The sequence below is a fragment of the Eupeodes corollae genome, chromosome 1, assembly GCF_945859685.1.
Source record: "Eupeodes corollae chromosome 1, idEupCoro1.1, whole genome shotgun sequence".
NCBI lineage: Eukaryota > Metazoa > Arthropoda > Insecta > Diptera > Syrphidae > Eupeodes > Eupeodes corollae.
Window position 1 is genome coordinate 58,007,051 of NC_079147.1, and position 25,325 is coordinate 58,032,375.

At 35.7% G+C, this 25,325-nt stretch overlaps 2 protein-coding genes across 2 annotated transcripts; one reads left to right on the forward strand and one right to left on the reverse strand.

The window, feature by feature from the left end:
- Window positions 1-693: 693 nt before the first annotated feature.
- Window positions 694-11,907, reverse strand: LOC129941451 (protein sel-1 homolog 1). The gene is made up of 9 exons (XM_056050079.1): window positions 11,761-11,907; window positions 11,124-11,529; window positions 3,508-3,728; window positions 3,103-3,444; window positions 2,682-3,036; window positions 2,463-2,611; window positions 2,067-2,401; window positions 1,799-2,003; window positions 694-1,734 (listed from the first exon to the last, which is right to left on the reverse strand). The coding sequence occupies exons 2-9, from the start codon at window positions 11,512-11,514 to the stop codon at window positions 1,264-1,266; spliced, it is 2,469 nt and encodes an 822-aa protein (XP_055906054.1). The 5' UTR covers window positions 11,515-11,529; window positions 11,761-11,907; the 3' UTR covers window positions 694-1,263.
- A 3,277-nt stretch (window positions 11,908-15,184) lies between these two features.
- Window positions 15,185-23,778, forward strand: LOC129941455 (ran-binding protein 3). The gene is made up of 6 exons (XM_056050087.1): window positions 15,185-15,335; window positions 15,476-15,759; window positions 15,836-15,973; window positions 22,698-22,952; window positions 23,024-23,170; window positions 23,241-23,778. The coding sequence occupies exons 1-6, from the start codon at window positions 15,320-15,322 to the stop codon at window positions 23,598-23,600; spliced, it is 1,200 nt and encodes a 399-aa protein (XP_055906062.1). The 5' UTR covers window positions 15,185-15,319; the 3' UTR covers window positions 23,601-23,778.
- Window positions 23,779-25,325: the final 1,547 nt, after the last annotated feature.

Here is a 25,325-nt window from a genome sequence, read left to right on the forward strand (position 1 = left end):
TCAAATGCCTTGGAAATATCAAGTGGAAAAATCTAACTTTCTTCAATACTTTATGTAAAGATTCTATCCACTGTTAAATAAAATAAGACATGAGATGACTAGTGGACCTATTGCACATGAATATAAAACATGGTTGCTTGGCAAAAGGCACCCGACTTTTTAGATTTAGAGTTAAACTTAAAAACAGGAGTGCTTTAAAAAATATACTCAAAAGTATGGTAGCCATGGATGTGTAGGCTACCTGGCCCCGAACGCCGCTTCAAGCCTCGGCGTGTAGAACTCTGAGAGGTTTTGAAAACTATTTTGTTTCACTAATGTTCTTATAAAAATAAAACAACTCTCTTTTATATACATACCATATATTTTTTTTATAAATTATTAAAGTCTTTTGTTTTTTTTTTTAATTTGTTTGTTGTTTGTTTTGTGTTCGTTATGTTATTTACAAAATTGTTGTTTAATCATTTTTCTTTTTCTTTCCATTTCAATTAAATTATAATGTGAATACTAGTCGCACGTGGTTTTTCTTACATAAGTATTTAATATAGTTTTGTGTCTTTATTTTTTATTTTTACTTTTGATTTATTTTTATTATATTATTTTTCTATTTTTGTTATTTGTTTTTATTTTTTGTAGAAAAAGTAAAATTTAGATTTGAATGCATTATTGTTTGTATTATTATGAAAAAAGAGAAAATAAAATAAATATATTTGTTTTTATTTTCGTTTTTCAAACTTATATAAATAATATTTGAAGAAAAACTAATTTAAACAAAATAAAAACAAACTACGAAATGAGTACAAACTGCGCAGAGTACATTTTATTTTCCCTAAGTCTTTTTTGTTTTTTATTTTGTTTAATTCTTCATTTAATAATTCTTATTAATTCAAAATCAATTCAATCCATCGATCAACGAAGATCTGAATGCCAAACGAAAGCTATTATAAAATCTAAAAATATGATTACATACAATGCACAACAATACGTATGGCCAATAAGCTGATAGTGTCCATAACTAAAACAGCTCTTAGCTCTTGCTTCATAATATTTGTTTCATGCAAAGATTGATAATAAAAAAATTGTTTCTAAAAATATTACTTATTTACAAAAACAAAAACTACATTTTTTCCTTCTTTAAAAATTAGATTAGAAATGGGTCAAAACACATTTGGACTATTCTGGTTTTTCATTGTCTCTTATAACTGTAGATGCATTTGGTTTTGCTGATGTTGTTGTTGATGCTGATGCTGATGTTGAAGCTGATGCTTATGTTGATGACGTTCTCGATGTCAATGGTATTGACGAAGACGAAGAAGAAGGAGAAGAAGCATTAGCAGCAGCAGGAGAAGTAGACGTTGACGACGTCGATGGAGCTGCTGATGTTGATGGTGGAATGGTCGCGGTTGGCCTCTTCCTAATTGCACCTTTGCCAACTGCACTCGAAGTGGATGTCCCTGAAGTTGAGGGTTCCGCTTGAGGGGGTTGCGATGTAGTTGGTTTCTCATTTGCTCCAGCCTCTGAATTTTCAGCTGCAGGTGTAGCTGCTGCAGTTGGTACATCATTATTAGCTTGAGCCGCCCCTTGCTCATCTTCGTTATTTGCTGGAGGTGGTTGGTTTTGATAAGGGCGCCTAGTGTACATTATGAAGCCAAGAAGAAGCGTCAGTACGGTTATCATGTACAAATCCCAGTTGGCTGCTATATTCTCATCCATATAGAATATGAATTTGTAAGGTGACTGTAAAGATGCAGATATACATTAAAATATTCTCAAGCCTCTTATGAAAGAATTCAAATATTACATCTCTAAGTGCTTCAAGTTGTGCAATAAATTGTAGCTTCATCAATGCTAAAGCCACAGGAACTTTGGCATCGGCACTGGTCTCAGCTGCCAAATCGTAAAGTCTCTTTGCCAAATGCAAATCCTTCTTCATTCCCAGACCTTGTTCGTGCATATAACCAAGATTGAACATTGCTTGGGCGTTGAAGTGTTGCTCTGCTGCTTTTCTACAAAAACAATACAAATTTCGCTCAAAAAAAATCACAGAATTTAAATAATCTACTTCTTACCTATATAAAGAAGCAGAAGACTCAAAGTCTACCGCAGTTCCCCAGCCATAATAGTAATAGTCACCAAGTTTAACCTGTGCAGCGGAATAGCCTTGAGCTGCAGCACGTTTCCAATAGTAAAACCCACGAATCAAATCCTCATGACGATCATTGAATATTGTCACTTCATTTCGATCAAGCAGGAAGGCAGCATTACTCTGACCAACTTCGTAGCCCATTTCAGCGAGTAGAGCGTACTTCATGTAAGCAGTATCCATTTCGTACTTTTTGTAGTCATTGTAGGCTTGCATAAGCATTTCACTCCAGCGTCCCCGCTCAGCAACGTTCTTAAAGAACTGAAAGACAAAAATGTGTTTGTGCCTTCTTTTTGATAATCTTAAAAGAACTTGTACATACCTCAACAGCAGCTGGGCAAGAGCGTAACATTCCCAGACCATATGCGTGCATTACTCCCAGATTATAGTAAGCCAAGACATGACCCGATTGCGAAGCAGAGCTGAAGTACTTGAGAGCAAGCTTATAATCAGTTTTAACTCCATTTCCATCTAAAAAATAATAAATTAATTTCACCACTCGAAACTTGATTTAAGCTCCCCTCTTGCTTTCCTAACTTACTGAAATACATATTGCCAAGTTGTAGCTGTCCGTCAACCCAACCTTGATCGGAGGCTTGAGTGAAATAGTTGAACGCTTTAGTGGTATCCTTAGGTACTCCCAGACCTTGTAAATACATCAAACCTAATCCAGATTGTCCTATAGGATCACCCAGCTCAGCCGCTTTTTTAAAGAATTTAAAAGCAGCTTCATGGTCGGCTTTTATATGTTCACTACCTTCAAGGTAGAGCTTGCCTAGAAAAGCAAAACCAATAGCATTTCCTGCATTGGCAGCCTGAGTAAAGTATTCCAGAGCTTTTTGCAAGTCTTGTTCGGTTGCTTTGCCACCTTGATAATACAATTGACCTAAGCCCACCTAAATTCAACACACATTTTCATTCAACTCTAAAAGTCTCCGATAAATAAAGAATTTTTAACTTACTTGTGATTGCACATCGCCCTTATCAGCCAGCAATTGATAATAATCAACTAACTCAGTTTCCTGACTTCCTGAATTCTCCAATTCATCCAAAAGCCGAACCCGATGCACAATTGGTCCACTGGAGAATGTTATCTTCGATGCGACTATTTTCGCAACACGTTTATAAAACGACAGCGATTTTTCACAACTTAGCGGTACATTGATGCCAAATGAATAACGATAACCCAGAGCCATCTGGGCATGTATATCACCTCCCAATGCAGCTAAAGTATAATGCATCAAAGCTAGAGGTTGGCTAATATTTTTTCCACCCACTCCCACTGAATACAAAAACGCCATTCCCTGTTGATTAGATATTTGTTGTTTATGGTTAAGAGAATAATTGAATAAAAATGCTATTGTTACCATATTAGCTTCTGGTAAACCAAGTTTGGATAGCTCTTCAAATTCTTTGGCAGCAAATTCGAAATCAGTTGGTCGAATGCCCAAGACATGGGCCCAAGCAATGTCACATCTGGCTTTAATATGATTCATTTTACTAGCTACTTCCAATTTAAGCTGACCCAGGACCTTGTCGCCTTGGCGTTTATTAAGCAGTTCAGTGGCCTCTTGGTAAATGATTTCAGCTAAATTAATAATAATAATAAAGAATAAATGATAATTATGAATAAGTTAACTTATCTAATAACAAGACATGGTAATGGTCAACAAAGATCATAGACTCGGCACTTTTTTTACATGGAATAAAACTTAGTTGATTTTTGATTTCTGACTCTCCCTAAGTTGAGCTCGCCCTAAGTCAAAACTCTCCTTAACTCGAACATTTTCAAAGTTTTTTTTATCATTTCCTTCAGTTTTCCAATACAAAAAGCTTACCCTAAGTCGATCCTTATTAGGCTAGGTTATGTTGAACATTTTGGCTGATAATCCCATAACTTTGTAGTTACAAATAAACACGCTCAAGCGTTTTTGTGATCTATTGGACTTAAGTATAAATGTTGCAAAGTCGAAAATCATGGTTTTTGAAAACACTCAACAAAGAACAACTTTCCAAGAAAAATGGTTTTTGGAACGTGAATCAATATAAGTAGTAAATCAGTCAATCGTAACCTTGATTTCCGTACACATGTTAAAGAAAAATGCACTCCAGTCAAAACGGAAATAAATCTTATGTGGAGTAATTTTTTCTGTCACAAGTATGTGGATGCAACTGCTAAATTTAGAGTATTTGATGCAACCATTAAAACATGCTTGTTCTATGCAAATCAATTAGTGTTTGACTATCAAAACTTAGAAAAGTTTGAAGTAAATCAACGCTTATTTTCCAAACGCATTTTCAAACTGGATAACTCGACACCCACATATGCAATCTATACTAAACCCGGTATGCTTCAAGTATTTTTAAAGAATCTAAAATCAAATGCTGATTATAAAAAAATACAGTGTATGTGTTCAAAATAATAGTAGTTCTTTTACAAAATTTGCTCAAGTGTTTTTTTTACCATGTGTATACTGGTAATCAGGCCATTTCTCTACGGGTAAGTATAACGGGACATTGAAGATGATAAAACAATGAACTGGTTTGGAATTCATAACCGTTTACATTTGTAACCAGAGATCAAATGATCTTTACTCTCAATCAGGCTATTCAAAATAATAGGAGTGTACGTAAAAAAAAAATCAAAAACTTAAAAAGAATAAACAGTAAGTAACTAACTTAAAATAGGAATATTAAATAGTTGGAATATCGAATATCTAAACAAGTTTGGTTATTTAGTGGCCCGGGGAAAGCACTGCACGAAAAACGGAAAATCAGAAAAAAGTTGCGAAATTAAGGAAACACTTATAAGGATATAAAGCTGATGTTGCGTAGCGTAACAATAAGAAGGCGATTATTGGAACACAATCTTTTCGCTCGTAGCCCACGAAAAGTGCCGATGCTTACAAAAAAACATGTAGCCGCTCGTTTGAAATTTGCAAGAAGCCATGCTAATTGGCCTGCAGAAAAATGGCGAAACATTTTGTGGACTGACGAGACCAAAATTGTTTTATTCGGTGGAACTGGCTCTAGGCAATACGTCCGACGTCCAGAAAATTCCGAGTTTAAGCCTCGGTACACCATTAAAACGGTAAAGCATGGAGGTGCAAAAGTGATGGCATGGGGCAGTTTCTCATATGATGGTGTTGGCCCCATACATCAAATCATTGGCACGATGGACCAGCGCGTTTATGTGGATATAATGTCCAGTGTGATGCTGCCTTATGCGAGTTGGAATATGCCGGTTAAATGGGTATTTCAACAAGAAAACGACCCAAAACACACCAGTAAGTCTACCAAGAAATGGTTTCGGGTCAATGGGGTTGGGGTCATGGACTGGCCAGCTCAGTCGCCTGACCTCAATCCCATAGAAAATTTATGGGCAGATGTGAAAAAGGGTGTAACTCGACGAAGACCCTTGAATTCGAGGCAGTTGTGGGACGCAGTCGAGGAAACATGGAACCAAATTCCAGTTGAGCGTTGTAAGGCCCTTGTGAACTCTATGCCACGCAGATGTGCAGCAATTATAAAAAACTAAGGATTTTCTACAAAATACTGACAAACAAATCTTAATATTGAATATTTTTTTTTTTTTTAGTTTTTTATACTTTATTTTGTTTACTCCTATTATTTTGAACAATTCGTTTTGGCTTTATTTTGATAAAATTCATGTTTTTACTACCTTATTTGTTTTAAACAAAGTAATCTTTAAGTATAATAATAAAAGACTGGATTACCTATTTTGTACAAAAGAACAAATAAATTAAAAAAAATTATACAACTTTTGAGTCACGATTTAATCTAAAAAGAACAGGCACACCTATTTTTTTGATCACAACTGTAGATGTGCAAACATCGACAACTAGGCTTAAATATTAGGAATATGCAAAATACTTTTCCATTTGAGCACTAAAATAAAAGAAATTACCAAGAAAAAAAAACAAGTATGGCAACACTGAACAAAAAACAGGGAAGAAATGTCAAAATCAACCATTTTTGAGTAAAGGGTGATTTTTTTGAGGTTAGGATTTTCATGCATTAGTATTTGACAGATCACGCGGGATTTCAGACATGGTGTCAAAGAGAAAGATGCTCAGTATGCTTTGACATTTCATCATGAATAGACTTACTAACGAGCAACGCTTGCAAATCATTGAATTTTATTACCAAAATCAGTGTTCGGTTCGAAATGTGTTTCGCGCTTTACGTCCGATTTATGGTCTACATAATCGACCAAGTGAGCAAACAATTAATGCGATTGTGACCAAGTTTCGCACTCAGTTTACTTTATTGGACATTAAACCAACCACACGAATGCGTACAGTGCGTACTGAAGAGAATATTGCGTCTGTTTCTGAGAGTGTTGCTGAAGACCGTGAAATGTCGATTCGTCGCCGTTCGCAGCAATTGGGTTTGTGTTATTCGACCACATGGAAGATTTTACGCAAAGATCTTGGTGTAAAACCGTATAAAATACAGTTCGTGCAAGAACTGAAGCCGAACGATCTGCCACAACGTCGAATTTTCAGTGAATGGGCCCTAGAAAAGTTGGCAGAAAATCCGCTTTTTTATCGACAAATTTTGTTCAGCGATGAGGCTCATTTCTGGTTGAATGGCTACGTAAATAAGCAAAATTGCCGCATTTGGAGTGAAGAGCAACCAGAAGCCGTTCAAGAACTGCCCATGCATCTCGAAAAATGCACTGTTTGGTGTGGTTTTTACGCTGGTGGAATCATTGGACCGTATTTTTTCAAAGATGCTGTTGGACGCAACGTTACGGTGAATGGCGATCGCTATCGTTCAATGCTAACAAACTTTTTGTTGCCAAAATGGAAGAACTGAACTTGGTTGACATGTGGTTTCAACAAGATGGCGCTACATGCCACTCAGCTCGCGATTCTATGGCCATTTTGAGGGAAAACTTCGGAGAACAATTCATCTCAAGGAATGGACCGGTAAGTTGGCCACCAAGAGCATGCGATTTGACGCCTTTAGACTATTTTTTGTGGGGCTACGTCAAGTCTAAAGTCTACACAAATAAGCCAGCAACTATTCCAGATTTGGAAGACAACATTTCCGAAGAAATTCGGGCTATTCCGGCCGAAATGCTCGAAAAAGTTACCCAAAATTACCTAAGATGCAGCCGCGGTCAACAATTAAATGAAATTATCTTCAAAAAGTAAATGTCATGGACCAATCTAACGTTTCAAATAAAGAATCGATGAGATTTTGAAAATTGTATGCGTTTTTTTTAAAAAAGTTCTCAAGCTCTTAAAAAATCACCGTTTATTTTGTATGGAAAAAAGTGAACTTTAAAAATTAATTAAAAATAGAAATAAATGTTTCCTCGCTCTAAAATTGCTATATTTATTATTTATTTGCACATATCTATCGAATAAAAAAAACCGCGAGTCGAAATTCTGGCTGCGGTAATGGAAAGTTGAGCCAAAAACTATTTAAAGTTCAGAAAACACAAATGTTTCTTATATTATATATTTGTCTGCTAATAGAAATAAAGCTCATGTGAAAGAAAAGCCAAAATATGCGAACATCCACAGTTCGCAGTTCGTAAATCGTAGCTCATGTGCAAGATGCTTAACAGAATAAACTTATCTTAAAAACCTTCTAAAAGGCTCCTTAAACCAAGGGCGGATCAAGACTTTTAATCAGAAGGGGGGCGTCACACCCTTAACATATAGACGAGTTTTTACTCACCGCTTAAAAATGTTGCTTTCACGCATAAATGTAAACAAATTTTTTTAAACGTAGCTTTTGTTTCCAAAAATTATATATTCTTTTTTTGTTGCCATTTCGTTGCGAAAAATAGTACAAAAATTCAGAAACCCAGAGAATGAGAAAGAATCTGATATTAAGAATTGTCTGGCTTTTTTAACATACATATGTAGGTTTTTCGAACTCAGTTTCGGGATTGGAGCTGATGCTAGAAAACATTTTGATCTTAAAGGAGTCAACAAAAGTTAAAAATTTTGAAAGAAAAATGTTTTGTTTTCAATTTAAGGAAATAGGTTCATTTCAGTAGATACATAATTTCTCTGAATATAAAATAAAAACGAATTAAAGCAAAAAAATAAGTTGGTAAGAAATTTTTGTGCAAAAACATTCTATTTGACAGTTCGACCTCTGTTCTGAACTAAAAAAGAAAAACGCCAATAGAGTGTTTTTGCTTTTGTGTGACAGTCACAAATTAGACGTTTCAGAATCTCTATTCACTTCAATTCTCAAGACATTCAAAGCTTTTATAACAATCGATGTGAAAAGTGCATTGTGTTTTTTTATTAGCTATTAGTTTAACAAAATAACTTTTGCCGTTTTTGGGAAATTTATATTCTTAAAATTCATGTTTAAATCTCAGATCTAAAAAAATCACTTCAAAAAGTAGATTTTTTTAATTTTTTCGGATCTTAAAGTTTTTTTCAACAGAAAATTATTTTTAAAGAAAATTTATTTATTATTTTTAAAGAAAATTTATGCTAATTTCTTAAAAAAAATATGTTTGAATATATTTCCCATATTTTAAGATTTAAAAATGTACCTTCAAAATAAGTTTTTCACAAAAATTTAAATGCCTTTTATTTGTCAAAAAAAAAATTAGATTAACTTAATTTTGTTTTCGAAAAACATTAAATCGGATTTTTAAAATTTTAATTTGTATAAAACAATTTTTAAATTTTGTCTTTAAAATTTTTTTGGTATGCAGTTATTTTGTGATTATAAATATATATTTTACATTTGAATTTCGTTAAAAAATGTTCACCCCTTTCTGAGATATAAAGTTTTCTAAAAAAAAATAGAGAAAGTTTTGACAAAAATGCATAGGTCGGTTATTTTTAGTATTAAAAATGTCTAAAGCTAATCGGCTGAAAACCTTCATTTCAATCGGCACAATGGCTTAGGATGTAGGGGGCCGGACACACAAACAGACGGACGAAATCTGGGTACACACTTTTTTCGATTTTTTTACCATCGTAATTTCATGTTTGATTCGAATTTTTTTTTACGAATTTAAAGGCAAATTAATATTTTGACCTCCCTAGATGAGTCATTGGCTTAATTCCATAATTCATTCTGTGAAACGGTTATCAAAATAAACTATTTCCAAAAAAAAATTAAATAATTTGGCTAAAAAAAATAATTATTTTTATAATAATTTAATAATTTTTGCACCACTCATCAAGTCCATTTAAGTCTTCTTGGAGAAGAAAGCAATCGGAAATGGATTGAATGTAACTCAATATTTTTAAGTCATCGGAGATTTAACTTTCTAACTTTTGCATCATAATTTTGTGGTTAACTCCATCGAAGGCTTTGGCGTCAAGAACATCACATTGCGACCAAATTTCAAAGCAGCTAAGCACATAATTACTGAAAATCGTAAGATTTCCTGAAGTTGATATACCAGAGACGAAGCCATGTTGGTATGGTGAAATCATTTCTTTGAGAAGAAAAGGCAGTTTTTTATAAATAATTTGTTCGAATATTTTTGAAATAATTGAAAGCTTGGAAATCGGCAAGTAGTTCAAAACAACTTGCTTAGGTCCAGATTTATGAATAAGAATATATAAGAAATTTTCCAACCGTTTAAAAAATAAATTTTTTTTAGTAAAGTATCAAATAAAATTGTAAAAGGTACAGAGGGAGCAATTCCAAAGTTTTTTTTAAATATAAGGAGATATTTTGGCGCTGCTGATTTCGGGGTGCTGAACACCTCGTAGATCTTCATTGTAAAGTTGTAAGTACAACTCGTTTGAGTACACCATGCGTTATTCTGTATTGAACTTTTTAAGCCCAATGGAACTGTACGGTGCTTTAGATTATTTGAAGGAAATTTAATTTTTAAGGAATTTAGATACGCCCGGTTAAGGCGTCGACGATTTAAATCACGTCACTTTAAGATGTTCTAAATTTACGCAGCTAATGACTGATACTATATCTTAAATCAACCTAAATACTTTTTAACACTTGCTTTAGACATAACACAAAATCCACCCATAAAGTATCAAAATCCTTAATTCCAGTAAGAAATTTCAAAGCTCTTTAAATCCAAAAATCTCGCCATAAACTAGAAACTGATGGATTATGTTTCTACCAATCACTCACTTATGGTTCCAAGACTCGGGTGCTTTGTCGAAGGTATGTGTAGACAAAACCACTGTTTGGGATTATCCAAGAATATGGGAGGATAGAAAAGTATGACCGTGGTTATAGCAACTATGACGGAGAAGTAACTATGAAATGTTTGCTAAAATGTGTGCCGTAATCCCGATAGAACTAAATGAATTAGGTATTAAACACTTAGAAGATAATTTAATTACACATTAAAAAGCTCAAAATTAATGATTTTATGATTGACCTCAATTCGACAGAACCCAATATTACTTGGTAAAATCGGATTGACTGAGTATGTCCAGCTTGAAGATAACCTAGAACTAGAATTCGTTACTTTCGTTACAATTCTAGTAACTGAATTCCAACGGAATTTGAATACGTACAAATATTTCATATCTAAAATTATAGAAAGGTCTGTTTAAGAAAAAACTAATTAAAAATACTAAAATCTCAAAACTCTAAAAAGAAACTTAGATCATGGAAGTAAAAAACGACTTGTTTTTTTTTTGCAAAAATGAGTCATTCCTACTTTTCGAAAATGTAATAAATTGGAATGAGGGGTACTAAAATGTGACACATTTAAAATTAAAACTTGTATTGAATACAATTGATAAACATAATTCATTCAGTGTAGGAAGAATTATTATTGTCCTTCAAAAACAAGAAAAACAACTTGAATCAAAAGGAACTTGCTTTAAGTAAAATGGAATAAATCCCATCCAAAAGATAATTAAATTAAATCATTCTTACAAGGACATTTTAAGGTATTTTTTTTTAAGTGCCGTACTATAATATTTGCACAGAATTCTCAATTTTGATTTTGACTGTCAACACAATGTATTTTTTTAAAACTAACCTTTTTGTTCTTCGTCAGTTAGTTCCTTGGGTTCCGGCTTGTTGATTGCGGCCTCGACACTTTGGATTTCCTTTTCTAGTTGTAGTTTGTATTGTTGCTGGTTCCTCGCACTGATTAACAAAGGCAGATGCAGCCCTGACATGAAGATTGTTTTCGACGAATCAGCGGAATCATCCGATCCAGAATTATCATCATCAGTCGATGACGGTGTAGCAGTAGCAGTTGGTTTGTCTGTTGCTGTTGGTGATCCTTCAGGTGGTTCATTTTTATTCTCTTCGCTAACCTTGGACGTATTGGGCTCGGGTGGACCTTTTAATTCCTCTGCTGCCTTAGAAATTGCCAAAGTTCCCACAATCAAACCGAACAAAAGAAGTTTGTTTCTAATTTTCATTTTGGAATATTTACTCTGTGGAGAAAAAAAGGGCATTTCAATTTTAATTCCTCAACTACATATGTAGGTTTTTCATTGAGAAGTTCTTTTTCTTTTTTTTGGTCAATTTTTGAGATTTCATGAATTTGACATGGTATCATTCTTTTATTTTGTTTATTGTAAACACAAAATTTAACATACGTGTACAATTTAGATGGTGGGACACAACCGGTAAAGTTGCTGGGGAATAATCTAGGATTTACTTACGTCCGGAATATGATGAAGAAGATGATGACATTAATTTAACATTATTTTTTCATTGGATTTTGATAGCGAAAATCACATAGAAATCACACGTAAGAAATAAGATTATTTTTCTTCTGTTAAATCAGGCAAAGGCAACAAAAACGTCAAGTGTATCTGAAGTGTCAAATTTTTGAAGGAAATGATGACGGCACCACTAATGGCACGATTATACTTTTGGAAGTGTCAATTTATGATATGGAATTCCGCAAGCTTGGATTAAGGTGGAAACTTTGTAAATTAAACCTATATATATATTATCGAAGTTACAAATGTCAGAGGTTTTATACAAAAATATTGAGTTAAAAAAACTGCACAAACTTATTTCGCCGTAGCCCAAAGGTGCCGATCAAGTAGAGTATTCAGGTGATAATACCATGGGTTTTATATATAGGGTCCGCCAAAAAATCCTTTTTTTTTAAGTTTTAAAAACCGAGTGTAGCTTCGGTTGTGTGGCACCTAGCGCCGTCATGTTGAAACCAAATGTTGCCAATATCCAACTCTTCAATTTTTGTGAAGAAAAATGGCCCAATAATGACTCTGTGACTCATTTGGAGTGTATAGGCTTTTAAATGTATACGTGCGGGTTTTCTGTGTCCCAAATGCGAATTCCGAGAGTGATACCCATATAAAAACCCCCCAAAGTGATTCGATCCCTTTAGCTATGCTTAATCTCTTGTAGGTCAGGGAGAAAAAATATAACTTAATATTAAACCCAACAGTACCCGCGGTATGATGGTTAGTGCGTTGGACTTACATGTCAGAGTTCTTGGTTCGATCCGTGCCTGTGTCTTCTAAACTTTTTTGCACAGGTACTGGCTCTTGCGAGGAATTGACAAATCCTCCAAGAATAATTCTTGTCATGAAAAGTGCTTTCTCAAATTAGACGTTCGGATTGGAGGTCAACTCCATTCCTAATAAGAGTACTCGTACACAGGAATGGTTGAGAGTTGTAAGTCATTAGGCCTTTATACTGTTCAATAATTCACTGTCTTCAAGAAACCTAATGCTTGACATGATTATCTTACCAGCTGACGGAACTGTACACATTTACTTGTTTCCTGCAACGGGAAAAAATGTCACCTGGAATAACAAAAATGATGCACACGTTAATTTCATTCATCCTGCTTAAATGAAAATGGCTAATTTGTGAGCGGATTTTTTGAAAAATTCCTTCTCGATGTTTGGGTGTGTATGCAGCTGAATTCTATTCTTATCCATTATGATTTTTATATTTCCAAATAAATCAGCTGAGATTCTCCTGAAAGTTTGAATGTTTTCAGCTACCACTTTATCTTATATATTGAAAAGGAAAATATGTTTAAAAACAAACAAGAAAACACAGTGTTTTCATACCTCTCGTGGATATAAGAAACATGTTTTGGAATATCATAGTACTGGTTGAGACTTGAATAACTGATATTATTTCTAGAAAAAAAAATAAAACAAATGCGGTATGCATAAACAAACAACACATCACCAAAATGTTACCCAACTATGAAAAATGATAGCCAACTTTAAACAATTTATCAAAATCAAAAGTTACTTTTCAACATGAATGTTTACAAAATAAACACACAAGACTTAAATCAAGTTCCAAAAGTTTTTCCATATTTCCGAGAGAGAAAAAATGTAGTCAATGTTTTCCTTTCACAAAAAATTCTGAGAGAAGATAACCACCTTTAAAACATAAAAAATGTCTGTATCCTACTATGATACACGTAACTGCGCCAAAATTCAACTAAATAGTTTCTTTGGTATGCATGTATTAATGCATTTCAGTTGAATGATTCTTTAAAGTATGACGAGGTTAGTAGGATACTTCCAGACTTCAATCACATCAAAGTGCTTCATCGTTTAAGAAATAGAATAAAACCTAAACCCCCATCAAACGGCACAATTATTTCAAATGGAATTTTGCCTCTCACAAATGGGAATGTTAAGAGTAAAACAACGCTGTCACCTTCACTGTCAAATGCTATTACCTTGACTGAAAATGGAAATGTATACAATAACGAGTAACATAAACAACACTGCAACGGAAAAGCAGCCACAGGAGCAGTAGTATCAAGAGGAGGAGGATTCTATGATGATCCTAATCGGAACAGATCGTCATTCAAAGAATTCCCTCTACACATAGCCTGCCTAACATATCTTGGATTTTACTGGCTCATGATATTGGGCCACATAAATCAGTGGATGTGTGTCCTAGAAATAGCTAAAGAAAATAATTGAGAGGTAAGATGACGATTTGAAATCCACAAACTGACTGACTGAGTCTAAAATTCGATTTGTTTTTAGGGCTATGTTACGCTTTACGATCCCTTCGAGAGCTTCTTTTCACGTTATGTCTATCGGAGAGTTAGAGATTGCTGGAATCACCCTATTTGCAGTTTCCCTGGGGTGGAGGCAACTCTCAAGGATCGCATAACCTAGGACCACGGTTTGATATTCGAGTTTACTGGAATAGAAACACGATGTTTTGAACCTTTGGTCATACAACTACTACGAATAGTCTAAGCAGCGTTACCGAACAGACGGCTTGGCTTTAGACAGTCCTCGTCGTGAATTGGGGACAACTCACCTGCACTTGGAACTCGAAAATTCGTAAAAATCCATATCCAGAAATTTGTATTGACTTATGAAACTCTTTCAAAAAACAAAAAATGTATTTTATATAATTTTTTATTCCAACAATATATCTACTCTTTTCTTTAGCGAAGTCTGGAAATTTGAAAAAAAGAAAAGGTATGCTTCAATTAAAAAGAAACTATAATCTTAAATATTTTCTGCAGACTCTTTCGAGCACTTTTTGGGAACGTGAAATGTTGGCAGACAATGACGAGGATTTTAAACAACATTTCTTATACAAAAAACATTTTCTTATACAAAAAATACAGATTGCAATCTAACTGTGGGTCTATACATATTTTTAATGTTAAAAAAAAAACATTAAATAAACATTTGGTTACACAACACAATTTTTGTATTTAATGTTTTGTTTCAAATATTTATATTTAACATTTTTGTGCCTTTCATAAATTCCTGGACGGAGTATTATTTAAAACATTACCTGAGAGACGGCTGTTCTCCACAACACAATCAAATCAGCCTCTGGAGTTGTGGACAAAAATATGAAAGTCAAAATATCAATCGACGAACCATTTGACTCTTTCATCAAAAACCAGCCTTAGGTCATTTTTAATAAATGTTCAATAATAAAAAAAAATGATGGTGTGTTCGGGCCCTTAATCCGAAAGTCGTATTTCATTTTATCACTACTGTTTGCATTTTCCCACGCGCTACAAGCACGCATTCAGAAAGAAACAAAACACCACCGAAGACCGACACCGAAACCGAACCACTGACGACTGCCGGCTAACAGCTTACCGCTTCAAATACATCTACTTTTTTGACAATTCTACATACGCTAACCTTCGCTAGCTTGTCACTTTTATTAATTTTTTGATTTAGGAATTGTATTAAAACAAACTTTTGTTTTGTACTCGAAAATAGTTTAAAAATGTCCGAAAACAATGGTCAGTGGTTTGCAAAAACGTGTTTTCATAAATTCTACATAATTTTCAAAATACAAAATGCTTTAAAAATTACCTTAAAACATTTTCAACGTCCCAACCATTTGTCATTAACAATGTTGTTTGCATTTTCCTTCCTCAAGATAACTCCAATGATTCGAACAGTCGGAATGATTCCATCCTGCAAGCTTCACGACTAAATAATCCAATTCGGGCTGGAGTTTTGCGTCCTTCAGTGCTGGGTTCGTCATTGAATTCATCAAATGCAGACGGCGGAAAAGCTAGAGATGGTAGCGATAATGATAGCGAGTTGGTGAATCCGTTTCTGAGGGAGTCCAAAGACGACGATGATGGACAGGATGGTGCTGGTGCTTCATCGGCGGAGAATAATAAACGAGACGAAAGCGATGATGATGAGAAAGATGATGTAAAGATTTTTGTACATTTAAATTCCTCCATTTCTGATTTTGATACAATTTTGGATGTGTGTTATTTGATTTTAGCGGCCAGATCCGTTGAATTTGTTGGCTAAGAACGGGTTCGAGCGCGCAAGTTTGTTTGCCGCTGCCAAAAGCTCAATGCCCAGAGTTGAACGGTCGGGATTTGTATTTGGACAAAATGTACATGAGCGTGTTACAGGGGTAAGTTTTAATATTAAACTTTTTGAACACATAACCAAGTCCTTATTTTTCATTGTGTAACGTTAAAACGTCTGTTTAAGTGAAATATAATCTGTTCATCACGAGATGCTTTTAAATAAACAAGAACTTTTATTGCGCTTGTTTGCAGTCTTTGGTTGAGAACACTGCGCAAGATCTTTTCAGTGTATTCAAGTATAACTGATTTCTTGTTCGCAACTCGCTCTGCTATTAGTCAGTATGCGGAATATAAGTAAGAACTATCGTGTTGGTATTTCTGTTTGCCTAAATCTTCCCATTGGATGGAATGATGGAAACTCACAACTCCACTGATATGACACGAAACCTTCTGAAAATAGCACTGAACGTGATTGAATACAAAACCCTGAGTTCTTATTTTAACTACCTTCCTTGGGATGAAAATACTCTTGACTCGGTTCTCACCTCTGACTCTGATAAATACACAATCAGTGCCGTATAACTAGACGCCTCAAAATTCATCTGACAATGTTTTATCTGCTTATTTCTCGTGTCAAACAAATTTTTTTTGGAGAAGAGCTGCTGAAGAGAACCTTTTGGCAATATGAGAAAATCAACTGAGACGGTTTCAATAATTATTTAAAATTCTTCAATTGGTCACTATGCTTCCTAAGTAGTGACATAGACTTAAGTGCAGATGTTATAACTAGTTTAAATATTTTGGGAACGAAAATAATTATTTTATTCATCCTGAATATTTAGAAAGTATCAGGCTCAATGCTAAGTCATGTTTCAATATAAGCAGCAGGTTATAAATGAAAAAAGATGAGCTTTCAACCCAACTGAGGATCACTGGAAACGGTTTAAGCAAGTCAGAAAAACCTACAACGCCCAGATTTTAATAATTGTAGAATGGAAAGCAGAACCCCTCTCTCATCAAATAAACCTAAAGTTGTTACCTCGACTTAGGATGGAGAGAAGACGAAGTTGAAACTTTGCAATACAAACTAGACATTGTCTCTCAAGAATCCCAACTAACATCGAGTCTTCAAATACTCTCAAATGAAATAATAAGCGTAAGAAATGCATATTTTTTATGATATATGACAACGAACGGTAATAATTCCCCAAGAGGAAACCCAGCTTTGATAAATCCTTCTATAGGCACTCCGAGTAGTAAGCCGCACATCGGATTTGGAGGTGGGACATCTTTCATACAACAATGGCAATCGTGATGCTATCAATAATGAATCAGAAACAAGATTAAGAAATCCTTCAGATTCAACAAAACGGACTTTTAGCTACAAAACACGAACGAAGATTGGAGCGTGGAATGTTTGTCCTGCACGTGCAGGTAGAGCGTGAAATGCTTCGAAGTAACATCAGCATTCTGGGAGTGAGTGAAACCAAATGGAAAGGAGGAGCTGAATATACTGCAGAATCGGGCCAAACGAGAATGTTGTACTCTGGCGAAGAGGAGACAAAAAGTTCAAGGCTCAACGGTGTGGGCTAAAGAAGCTACCAAAAGTCTTATATTCTTTTAACCAATTTCGGCGAGGATTATGACGGGGAGGTTTAGCTCAAAAATCTGAAATGTCACCATTATTCAATGCTACGCTCCAACGAATGAGGCTTCAGCGGACGAAAAGACCTCTTTTTATACTCATCTGAATTCGGTGTAAAATGGTGTTCTAGGGGGTGTTATTATTATCATCATGGGGACTTTAATGCCAAAATTGGTTCTTATAACGTAGGCTTCGAACGAGTTGTAGGTAAGCATGGGTTAGGTCAACGTAACGAAATTGGTGATATGCTTGTCGAATTCTGCAACGCTCGTCAACTTGTGATTGGGGGTTCTTTATTCTGCCTCAAAATCAGCTGGGAATCTTCTGATGGTCGAAACAAAAATCAAATCGATCACTTCATTTCAGCAGAAATGGAGGAAGTCACAGTGCGATGTTCGTAACGAAAGAAAGGCTGATTCAGGTAGTGACCATCACTTGCTACTGGGTTTGATTCGCTTAAAAACAGCTGCTGTAAAGCGTCGCTCAGAGGGTATAGCAAGGAGACCAAGATTCAACACAAGCGTTCTAAATGACCCTAATGTACGTCGTAATTTCGTCACCACACTCGGCGACAAAGCATCGAACATACAAAATGCTGGCTTATCGGTAGATGTTTTGTGGGGCCAAATTAAGAGCGCCTACATGGAAGCTGGAACTAAAACTATACCCAGAAAGACAAAAGATAGAGATACCTGGATATCCCACGACACCTGGGACAAAATCACATATCAAAGAACACTTAAAATTAGAATCAATTCAGAAAGTGATGCTCAGCGGAAATTGATTCTACGAAACGAGTATAGAGCATCTCATAACACAGTGCAGCGGTGTGTTAGATGTGACAAGAGGGCAAAGGTGGGCAAGCTTGCGGAAAATGCAGACCCTAAGGCAGCTTCCCCTATGTTGCTTAAACTCGTGCAGGCTGTCTGGGAGAGTGAAACTTACCCCAGGGACTGGAAGGATGGAGTTATTGTAAAGTTACCAAAGAAAGGATACCTCAAAAACTGTAATAACTGGTGCGGTATCACAGTTCTGTACGTTTTTCCGAAGTTAATAGCAACTATTATTCTCGAGAGGATTAAGTCCATTATGGAGTCTACCCTCAAAAGTAACCAAGGGGGATTTCGCAGAGGCCGATCGTTCGTCGACCACTTCAACACCTTGCGAATTATACTCGAACAATCATCTGAGTACCAATCACCGCTGTACCTAATGTTTGTAGATTTTGAGAAGGCTTTGATCGGGTCAATCGTGAATGCATCTAGAGATCGCTTATTGCGCGAGGAATCCCTAAGAAAATAGTCGCTATTATTAAAGAATCGTACAACAACACAAGGTGTTTTTGTTGCACAATGGACGGCTTTCCGACTTCTTCGATGTGCATCAAGGAGTGAGACAAGGAGATGTTTTGTCACCAAATCTGTTTTTGCTGGTGATGACTGCCACGGTGGGTACAAATGAAGGACAAGGTATCCAACGGAGTCTGTTTGACAAGCTTAGCCACATGGATTATGCTGACGATATATGTCTCGTGGCAAACAACACGGTAGCTTAAGGATTAACACAAATAAGACCAAAGTAATGACCACGGGCCAAAGCACACAAGTTATTCTATGGCGAGGGACCATAGAGTAGGTCGAGCAGTTTAATTATCTGAGAAGTTTTGTAGCTCTCGATGGCGGAACGGACCTGGATGCTAACAGTAGAATAAACAAAGCCCGTAGAGCATTTGGAATCTTTTCTCTTGTGTAGAGTTTTAGCAAAATATCGCTACGCACCAAGTTGAAACTCTTCGAATCCAACGTCAAATTAGTGCTTGTGAAACATGAAAATGCTCTGCCAAAATCTCTAACAGACTACAAGGTTTCGTTAACCGTTGTCCGCGATGAAGATCCGGTGGCCGCAAATCATTTCTAACGTCTCAAGGTATTCAATCGTAGCCACAGCTGAGGTCAGTTGCGGTGAATCGGGATAAGTGGCAGGATCTTGTTGCTGCCCTATGCCCCAGGAGGAGTTAAGCGCTGCTGTACTTGCAGCCGGAAAACATATATATAAGAAATGCCGCGAACAAATGAAGCTATGAGGTTAAGAAAGCGTTCAAACAAAAATGGTTTGATAAAAAGACAAAATCATTTGCTCTTTTGAAAGCATTTGAGTAATGGTACATGGAATTGAATTCTCAATATAAACGTCATTGCTATGTAAAGAAACTTGGTTTTAAAAATGAACAAGCACCATCACTTGGCAAAACAAAAAATACAAAGCAATTTTGGAAACTTGTGAAGATATTAATGTCACACAACATATAATTGGCACAGGTGTATTCGCCGCTGACCTTTCCTCTCAATTCTCGAAGCAAACTCTAACTTAGTCTATACTTATGCTGAGCCTCTAATCACGGATGATATATATATATATATACCGTTTGAAAAAATAATTCCACTGTTGACTAAATCTTTACTCTGTCATCGACAGTCAAAGAGAAAAGAAATAAGAAGGTTTACTCGATGTTTGTCGATTTCAAAGCAGCGTTTGATTTGATAAATCGCGGGTATTTCAACCAGATTTGTCCACGTCATCAAGAATATGTATACAAACACAATAAAACAACCCGCTGCATTTTATATGCGGATCTGAATTGTATAGAATGAATGCTTTCACGTGAATAGAAGAATACCGCATATTACCGACGTTACCGACATACACAGATTCACTTCGAATAAATAGCAGAATAATGATTAGTGAAAAAATCAAATAAAATTCCCCCCATGAATAGCAAAATAGGCTTGTTTGGAAATTGGCGTACCAAATTTATTTACTAGCACTTTGAAACTACAAGCGGATTATATTATTTTCCAGAAAAGCGATTGAGCGAAAGATGCCGCTATACGAAATAAGAAACAAAGATTGGTGGTATGATAAATGGCAACGAATTGCCATTTCATCTGGTATGCAAATTGATGCAAGTAACATTCTTGATGTAAAGGAAAACATGCATAAAACTATCCAGCTAAATCAAGACTCGATTCGGAATGAACTTGAAAAAACAGCTATTGAATCAGAAAGTCGAATAAAATATAGCCAGTTTCAATTTCTTCTGAGTAATAATAACTATTTTAACGATTCTTAAAGCTACAAAGATATTTCTTTATTTTTTAAAGCAAGATGCGAAGTACAATGGGAGTTTCAAATTGTTAATAAATGAATTACTTACTTATATTCAATGTCCCAAAGGTAGTTAGAATTGTGTGATCAAAAATCTAAACCATTCTTACTTTCCTTTGGCCCTACGCTCGTTGTCAATGACATTCCTTTAGGAAAGCCTGCGGATCATTATTGAACAGTGTGTTGAATATCGCTCACCACTACACCTGCTGTTCATCGACTTCGAGAAGGCCTTTGATTGCGTTAACAGGCAGTATATCTGATTAGCTTTGCGGAGGAGAGGCATCCCTGAAAAACTAATTACTATTATTAAAGCGATATATCATGGATCCAAGTGTCACATTCTGCACGATGGTAGGTTGTCATATGATTTTGAAATCCGTAGCGGAGTCAGACAGGGCTGTTTTCTGTCGCCAATATTGATTTTGTTGGTGATAAGCGATGTACTGCGCTCAGCTCTGTTTGGTAGCGGAGGGATTCAATGTACTTTGACATCCTATTTAAAGCACTTGGATTACGCGGACGAATTTGCTTACTCTCTCATAGGATCAAGGATCTCCATCAAACGACAATAAGTGTGGAGAGAGAAGCAGAAGTTGTGGGGCTGACAATTAATTCCGGCAAAACAAAAATGATCAGCCTTGGAACCGGACTATCCCCTCAAATTAATATTTTCTCGCAACTGGTGGAAAAAGTGGAGAGCTTTCAATACCTTGGAATCATCGTTTCCATCGAAATCGGAACCGAACAAGACGTCATCTGCCGCATCGGTAAAGCAAAAGCGGCGTTCGGTATTCTAACAAAAATTTGGAAGAATAACTCAATCAGCTTAGAAACAAAGCGACGACTGTTTCGTACAAATGTCGAATCTGTGCTTCTTTATGGGTGCAGCACTTGGAAGGTTACTTCAGTCATAACAAGAAAGCTGCAAACCCTTGTAAATACATGTCTTCGTAACATCCTGAGGATTTTCTGGCCAAAACGTATTTCAAATGAGGTCCTTCACACAAGGACAGGTCAGGAACCTATAGAATCTATAATAAGAAGACCTAAGTGGCAATAGATTGGCCATACGCTTCGAAAAGGTACCGACTGCATTGCAGGCCAAGCAATGCAGTGGAATCCGCTCACACAAGAAGGAAAAAGAGCTGGACGACCGAGAAGCACGTGGCGCAGGACAGTCGAGGGGGAATCAGCGTCACTAGGCAAGAGTTGGAGGGAGCTGAAATACATCTCCGGAAACACGTTGGCGCGTAGGCGTAGTAAAGGTCCTATGCCCCTTAAAAGCTTCCGAGCGGACTTAACAGGTCGGAGGACCTAAGTAAGTATTTACTTAGCGTGAGTCCTAGCAACATACCTAAATCCGTTGGTCATCATGTGTAAGCTTTACCGCATAGTAGTTGCAAAACAGCATTCGTTCGGCCAATTTCCAGTCGTTTATTGCCAAGGCCATGAAACGCTTAACAAATATCTTGAGAAACGAACGCTACTTAATGACCGGCAGTATGGCTATTGTAGCAATAGGTGTTCTATTGATCTCATGGTTTACCTTACCGAACAGTAGAACAAATCCTTACATCGTTTTGGAGAAAGTAAGATTATTAATATTTTAAAAGCATTGGATAGAGTTGTGCATCTTGCTCTCTTATCAAAAATGTGTGTGTGCTTTCGTTAACGACGACGACTCCTTCTTAGTTTGATTATAAATTTAATTTTGAACCATTCAGTACAAGTTTCATGTGCTGGGTTCAAACCCATACATTTATTTTCGAGCTCATTTTCGGCAATACTGTGAAGTAAAGTGATTTGTTCCTTAGCCGTACTACGCGAATGTGTAACGCATTGCCACACTCTATCTTTTCATCTTAATGCAATATTCACGAATTCAAAACCAATCTACACCGATACCTCTATACTAACGTTATGCCCTCATTGGACTTTTCCTAAAACTAAATTAATTTATCCATCTCCTTTGCTGAAAAAGCCATTGTTTTAATTTCTTTTTGTGTATGTTTTAGGAAAATATCCATGCTGAATCGTCAACCAGCAAATCAGAAAATTCAACCACTTCACCAGATTCTCCATTGCTCTTCTCGACCGTTGTTCAAGCTGCTGCAAAACCCGAAAATGAAGGTGCTGCTGCTAAAGAAAGCACAGATGCAAAAAGTTTAACCGAAGTGGCCCGTGAGTACGAGGAGAGCAGAGCGCAAAAACGAAAGTTTGAAGAAGTCGAAACTTTTACTGGCGAAGAAGATGAAGCTAATATTGTAGATGTAAGTTTTTGAGGAACCGCAAAAAAAAAAAAATATTTCATAATTTCCTTTTATATATTTTTTTTATTTAGATAAGTTGCAAGCTTTTTGCATTCGTAAATAGTAACTGGGAAGAAAGGGGTCGCGGTAGTCTTAGATTAAATGACTCAAAAGTTCAAGAATGCTCCCGAGTTGTGTTCCGTACATCAGGCAATTTACGCTTGTTAGTTAATACCAAGGTAAATAAAAATCACAACCTATTTTCCATTTCTCGGTTTCTTGTTAATTTTGTATTTCTTTTTGTTAAAGGTGTGGGCTGGTATGGTTGCCGAACGTCCCAGTCAAAAATCAATGCGACTTACAGCCATGGACAACAATGGTCAAATCAAAGTATTCTTGGTTATGGCTCGTCCAGCTGAAATAAGTAATCTTCACAAGTTGCTAGTGAAACGAATTGAAAAGATCAAATTATTGCATCCGATTGCCACGGTCGATTGCGACGACAGCAACGACGCCAAAAATGGTTCAGCTGATAAATGTGAAGTAGCAGCAGCTGCTGCAATTCCAGCCCCATCTGATAGCGCTCATGCTGACGCCGATGGCGAATCAGAGCCAAGTCCCAAAAAGTCCCTAGTGGCTACAGCTGCCGCAGCAGCTGAGTCCGATTAAATGGACTAACAGCCTGCCTACCCTCGCAATGTAAGAAGCAACAAGGAGATAAAAACAAAAAACAAAAAAGCTAGAGAGAAAATATATATCTAAATCGTTTGTATTTCATCATTCAAAACAAAAACAACAAAAAAATACATATTTAAACAAAATCATTAAATCGAAATTTTAAAAGAGATTTTTAGATTGAGTTTGTGAGACATAATATAAGTAAAAAAATAAAAAAAAAAAACAATTAATAAGAAAATATACTGGAAAATATTTTCCAATTTAAAACAAAAACCTTCCTAACTATTAAAACACAACCTGATTCAAAAAAATAATATTCTTTGGAGTTATTTGTAGCATGTTAATGGTTTTGCATATATAATAATTTGAACTGGAAAAGCTACTAGAGAAACTGTTTATTTGGAAGAATAGGGGCTCTGTTTAAAATTCGATCAAGTTCCTTCATAGTCTACTAACTAAGATATTGAGTTCTTTCATATTCTTCAAGCAAGTTCCTGCCAGTAAACGAGACAAGGCGCTCTTGAGTCAGTAACCGCCAGGTCTTTCTAGCGGAAGCTCGGTCTTTTTCATCGTTTTGAACCTGGGTGCTGGAATTTAAAGATTTTCTTTGCTGGAGTTTTGTCCATTCGCTTGATTCAAGTGAGGTTATCGGGAACCATGGATATGTTTCCATACTCGAAAAATTGGTATCGGGAATTTTTCGAAATTGGGAAAAAAATTCCTATAGAAAAATACCTATCGACAACTTTTTTCATCATATGAAAATCTTGTGTTTTCTCTTTGAATATTTCCCCTTTTGGAATTGAAAGCGGACCAAAAAATGTAAGGAATTTTCAACAGTTCTCAACAAAATAATAATACAAATTTATCTTTTTAAGGTCGAATTCAACAAATATTCAACAAGTTCACGTTTAAATTAGTTTTATAAAAAAAAAAGAGATATTGCTAATTGTTTCACAACAAATCGGTCTAACGAAGATGTATCAAAATCTTGGAAAGAAGTAGAAAAAGAACTTAACAGTTTGCGCCCACCAACAAAATCTATTTCTGAATGAAAAAAAAGTAGGTGATAAGTTGATAACCATTTTTCTTTAAAATAAATGAATTATGGTATGGCTTAGTAAAAAAAGTACGTGAGGAAGAAAATGTCTGAAAACAAAAGACAAACAAAGCAATAGGTGGAGGCCCAAACAAGGAGTGTAAATTTAGTGCATTGGAGGAAACGATAATACGAAATTGTGCCTTAGAAGAATCGCTGGAAGAATGCCCAGACGCTTTAACTTTTGGTCTCCCAGCTTAAAACAGAACTTTAACTCCTCTTCCTCTTCAGAAAAAAACATAAATTGTGCCGTCGCTTTGGAACGAGAAATCGAAATTCAAAAAGAACTCTGCAATAAGGTTGAAAGGCTATGAAGAGACACCAAAAAGAAATAGAATACCATTTCAAGAAAACATAAAGTGAGTTTCAGAAAAAGATTTGGGATGAAACCTCAAGGCACAAGCTTGAATTGGAAGCGATTAAAAAGGAGATTAAAGTAAAAGTTGAAGCAAAGCTCGAGTTCCATTGACTTGAAATCACCTAATGGATTAATAATAAAAAGGATATTCTTTGCATTTTTAATTAAGGATTAGGTCTAGGACGAAAACAAACAATTCTTTTCACTAAGAACCGACTTACAAATCATTCCAAAACTATGTTCGAAACTAAATTTATTA

Excerpts from the sequence above, each read along its gene's own strand:
- LOC129941451 (XM_056050079.1), bottom strand. The coding sequence starts at position 11,514 with ATGAAAATTAGAAACAAACTTCTTTTGTTCGGTTTGATTGTGGGAACT. Across the intron at positions 3,729-11,123 it reads AACTGACGAAGAACAAAAAG|CTGAAATCATTTACCAAGAG; the intron begins GTTAGTTTTAAA and ends TTATTAATTTAG. Across the intron at positions 2,402-2,462 it reads CTTGCCCAGCTGCTGTTGAG|TTCTTTAAGAACGTTGCTGA; the intron begins GTATGTACAAGT and ends TTTGTCTTTCAG.
- LOC129941455 (XM_056050087.1), top strand. Across the intron at positions 15,974-22,697 it reads TACATGAGCGTGTTACAGGG|GAAAATATCCATGCTGAATC; the intron begins GTAAGTTTTAAT and ends TGTATGTTTTAG. Across the intron at positions 23,171-23,240 it reads GCTTGTTAGTTAATACCAAG|GTGTGGGCTGGTATGGTTGC; the intron begins GTAAATAAAAAT and ends TTTTTGTTAAAG.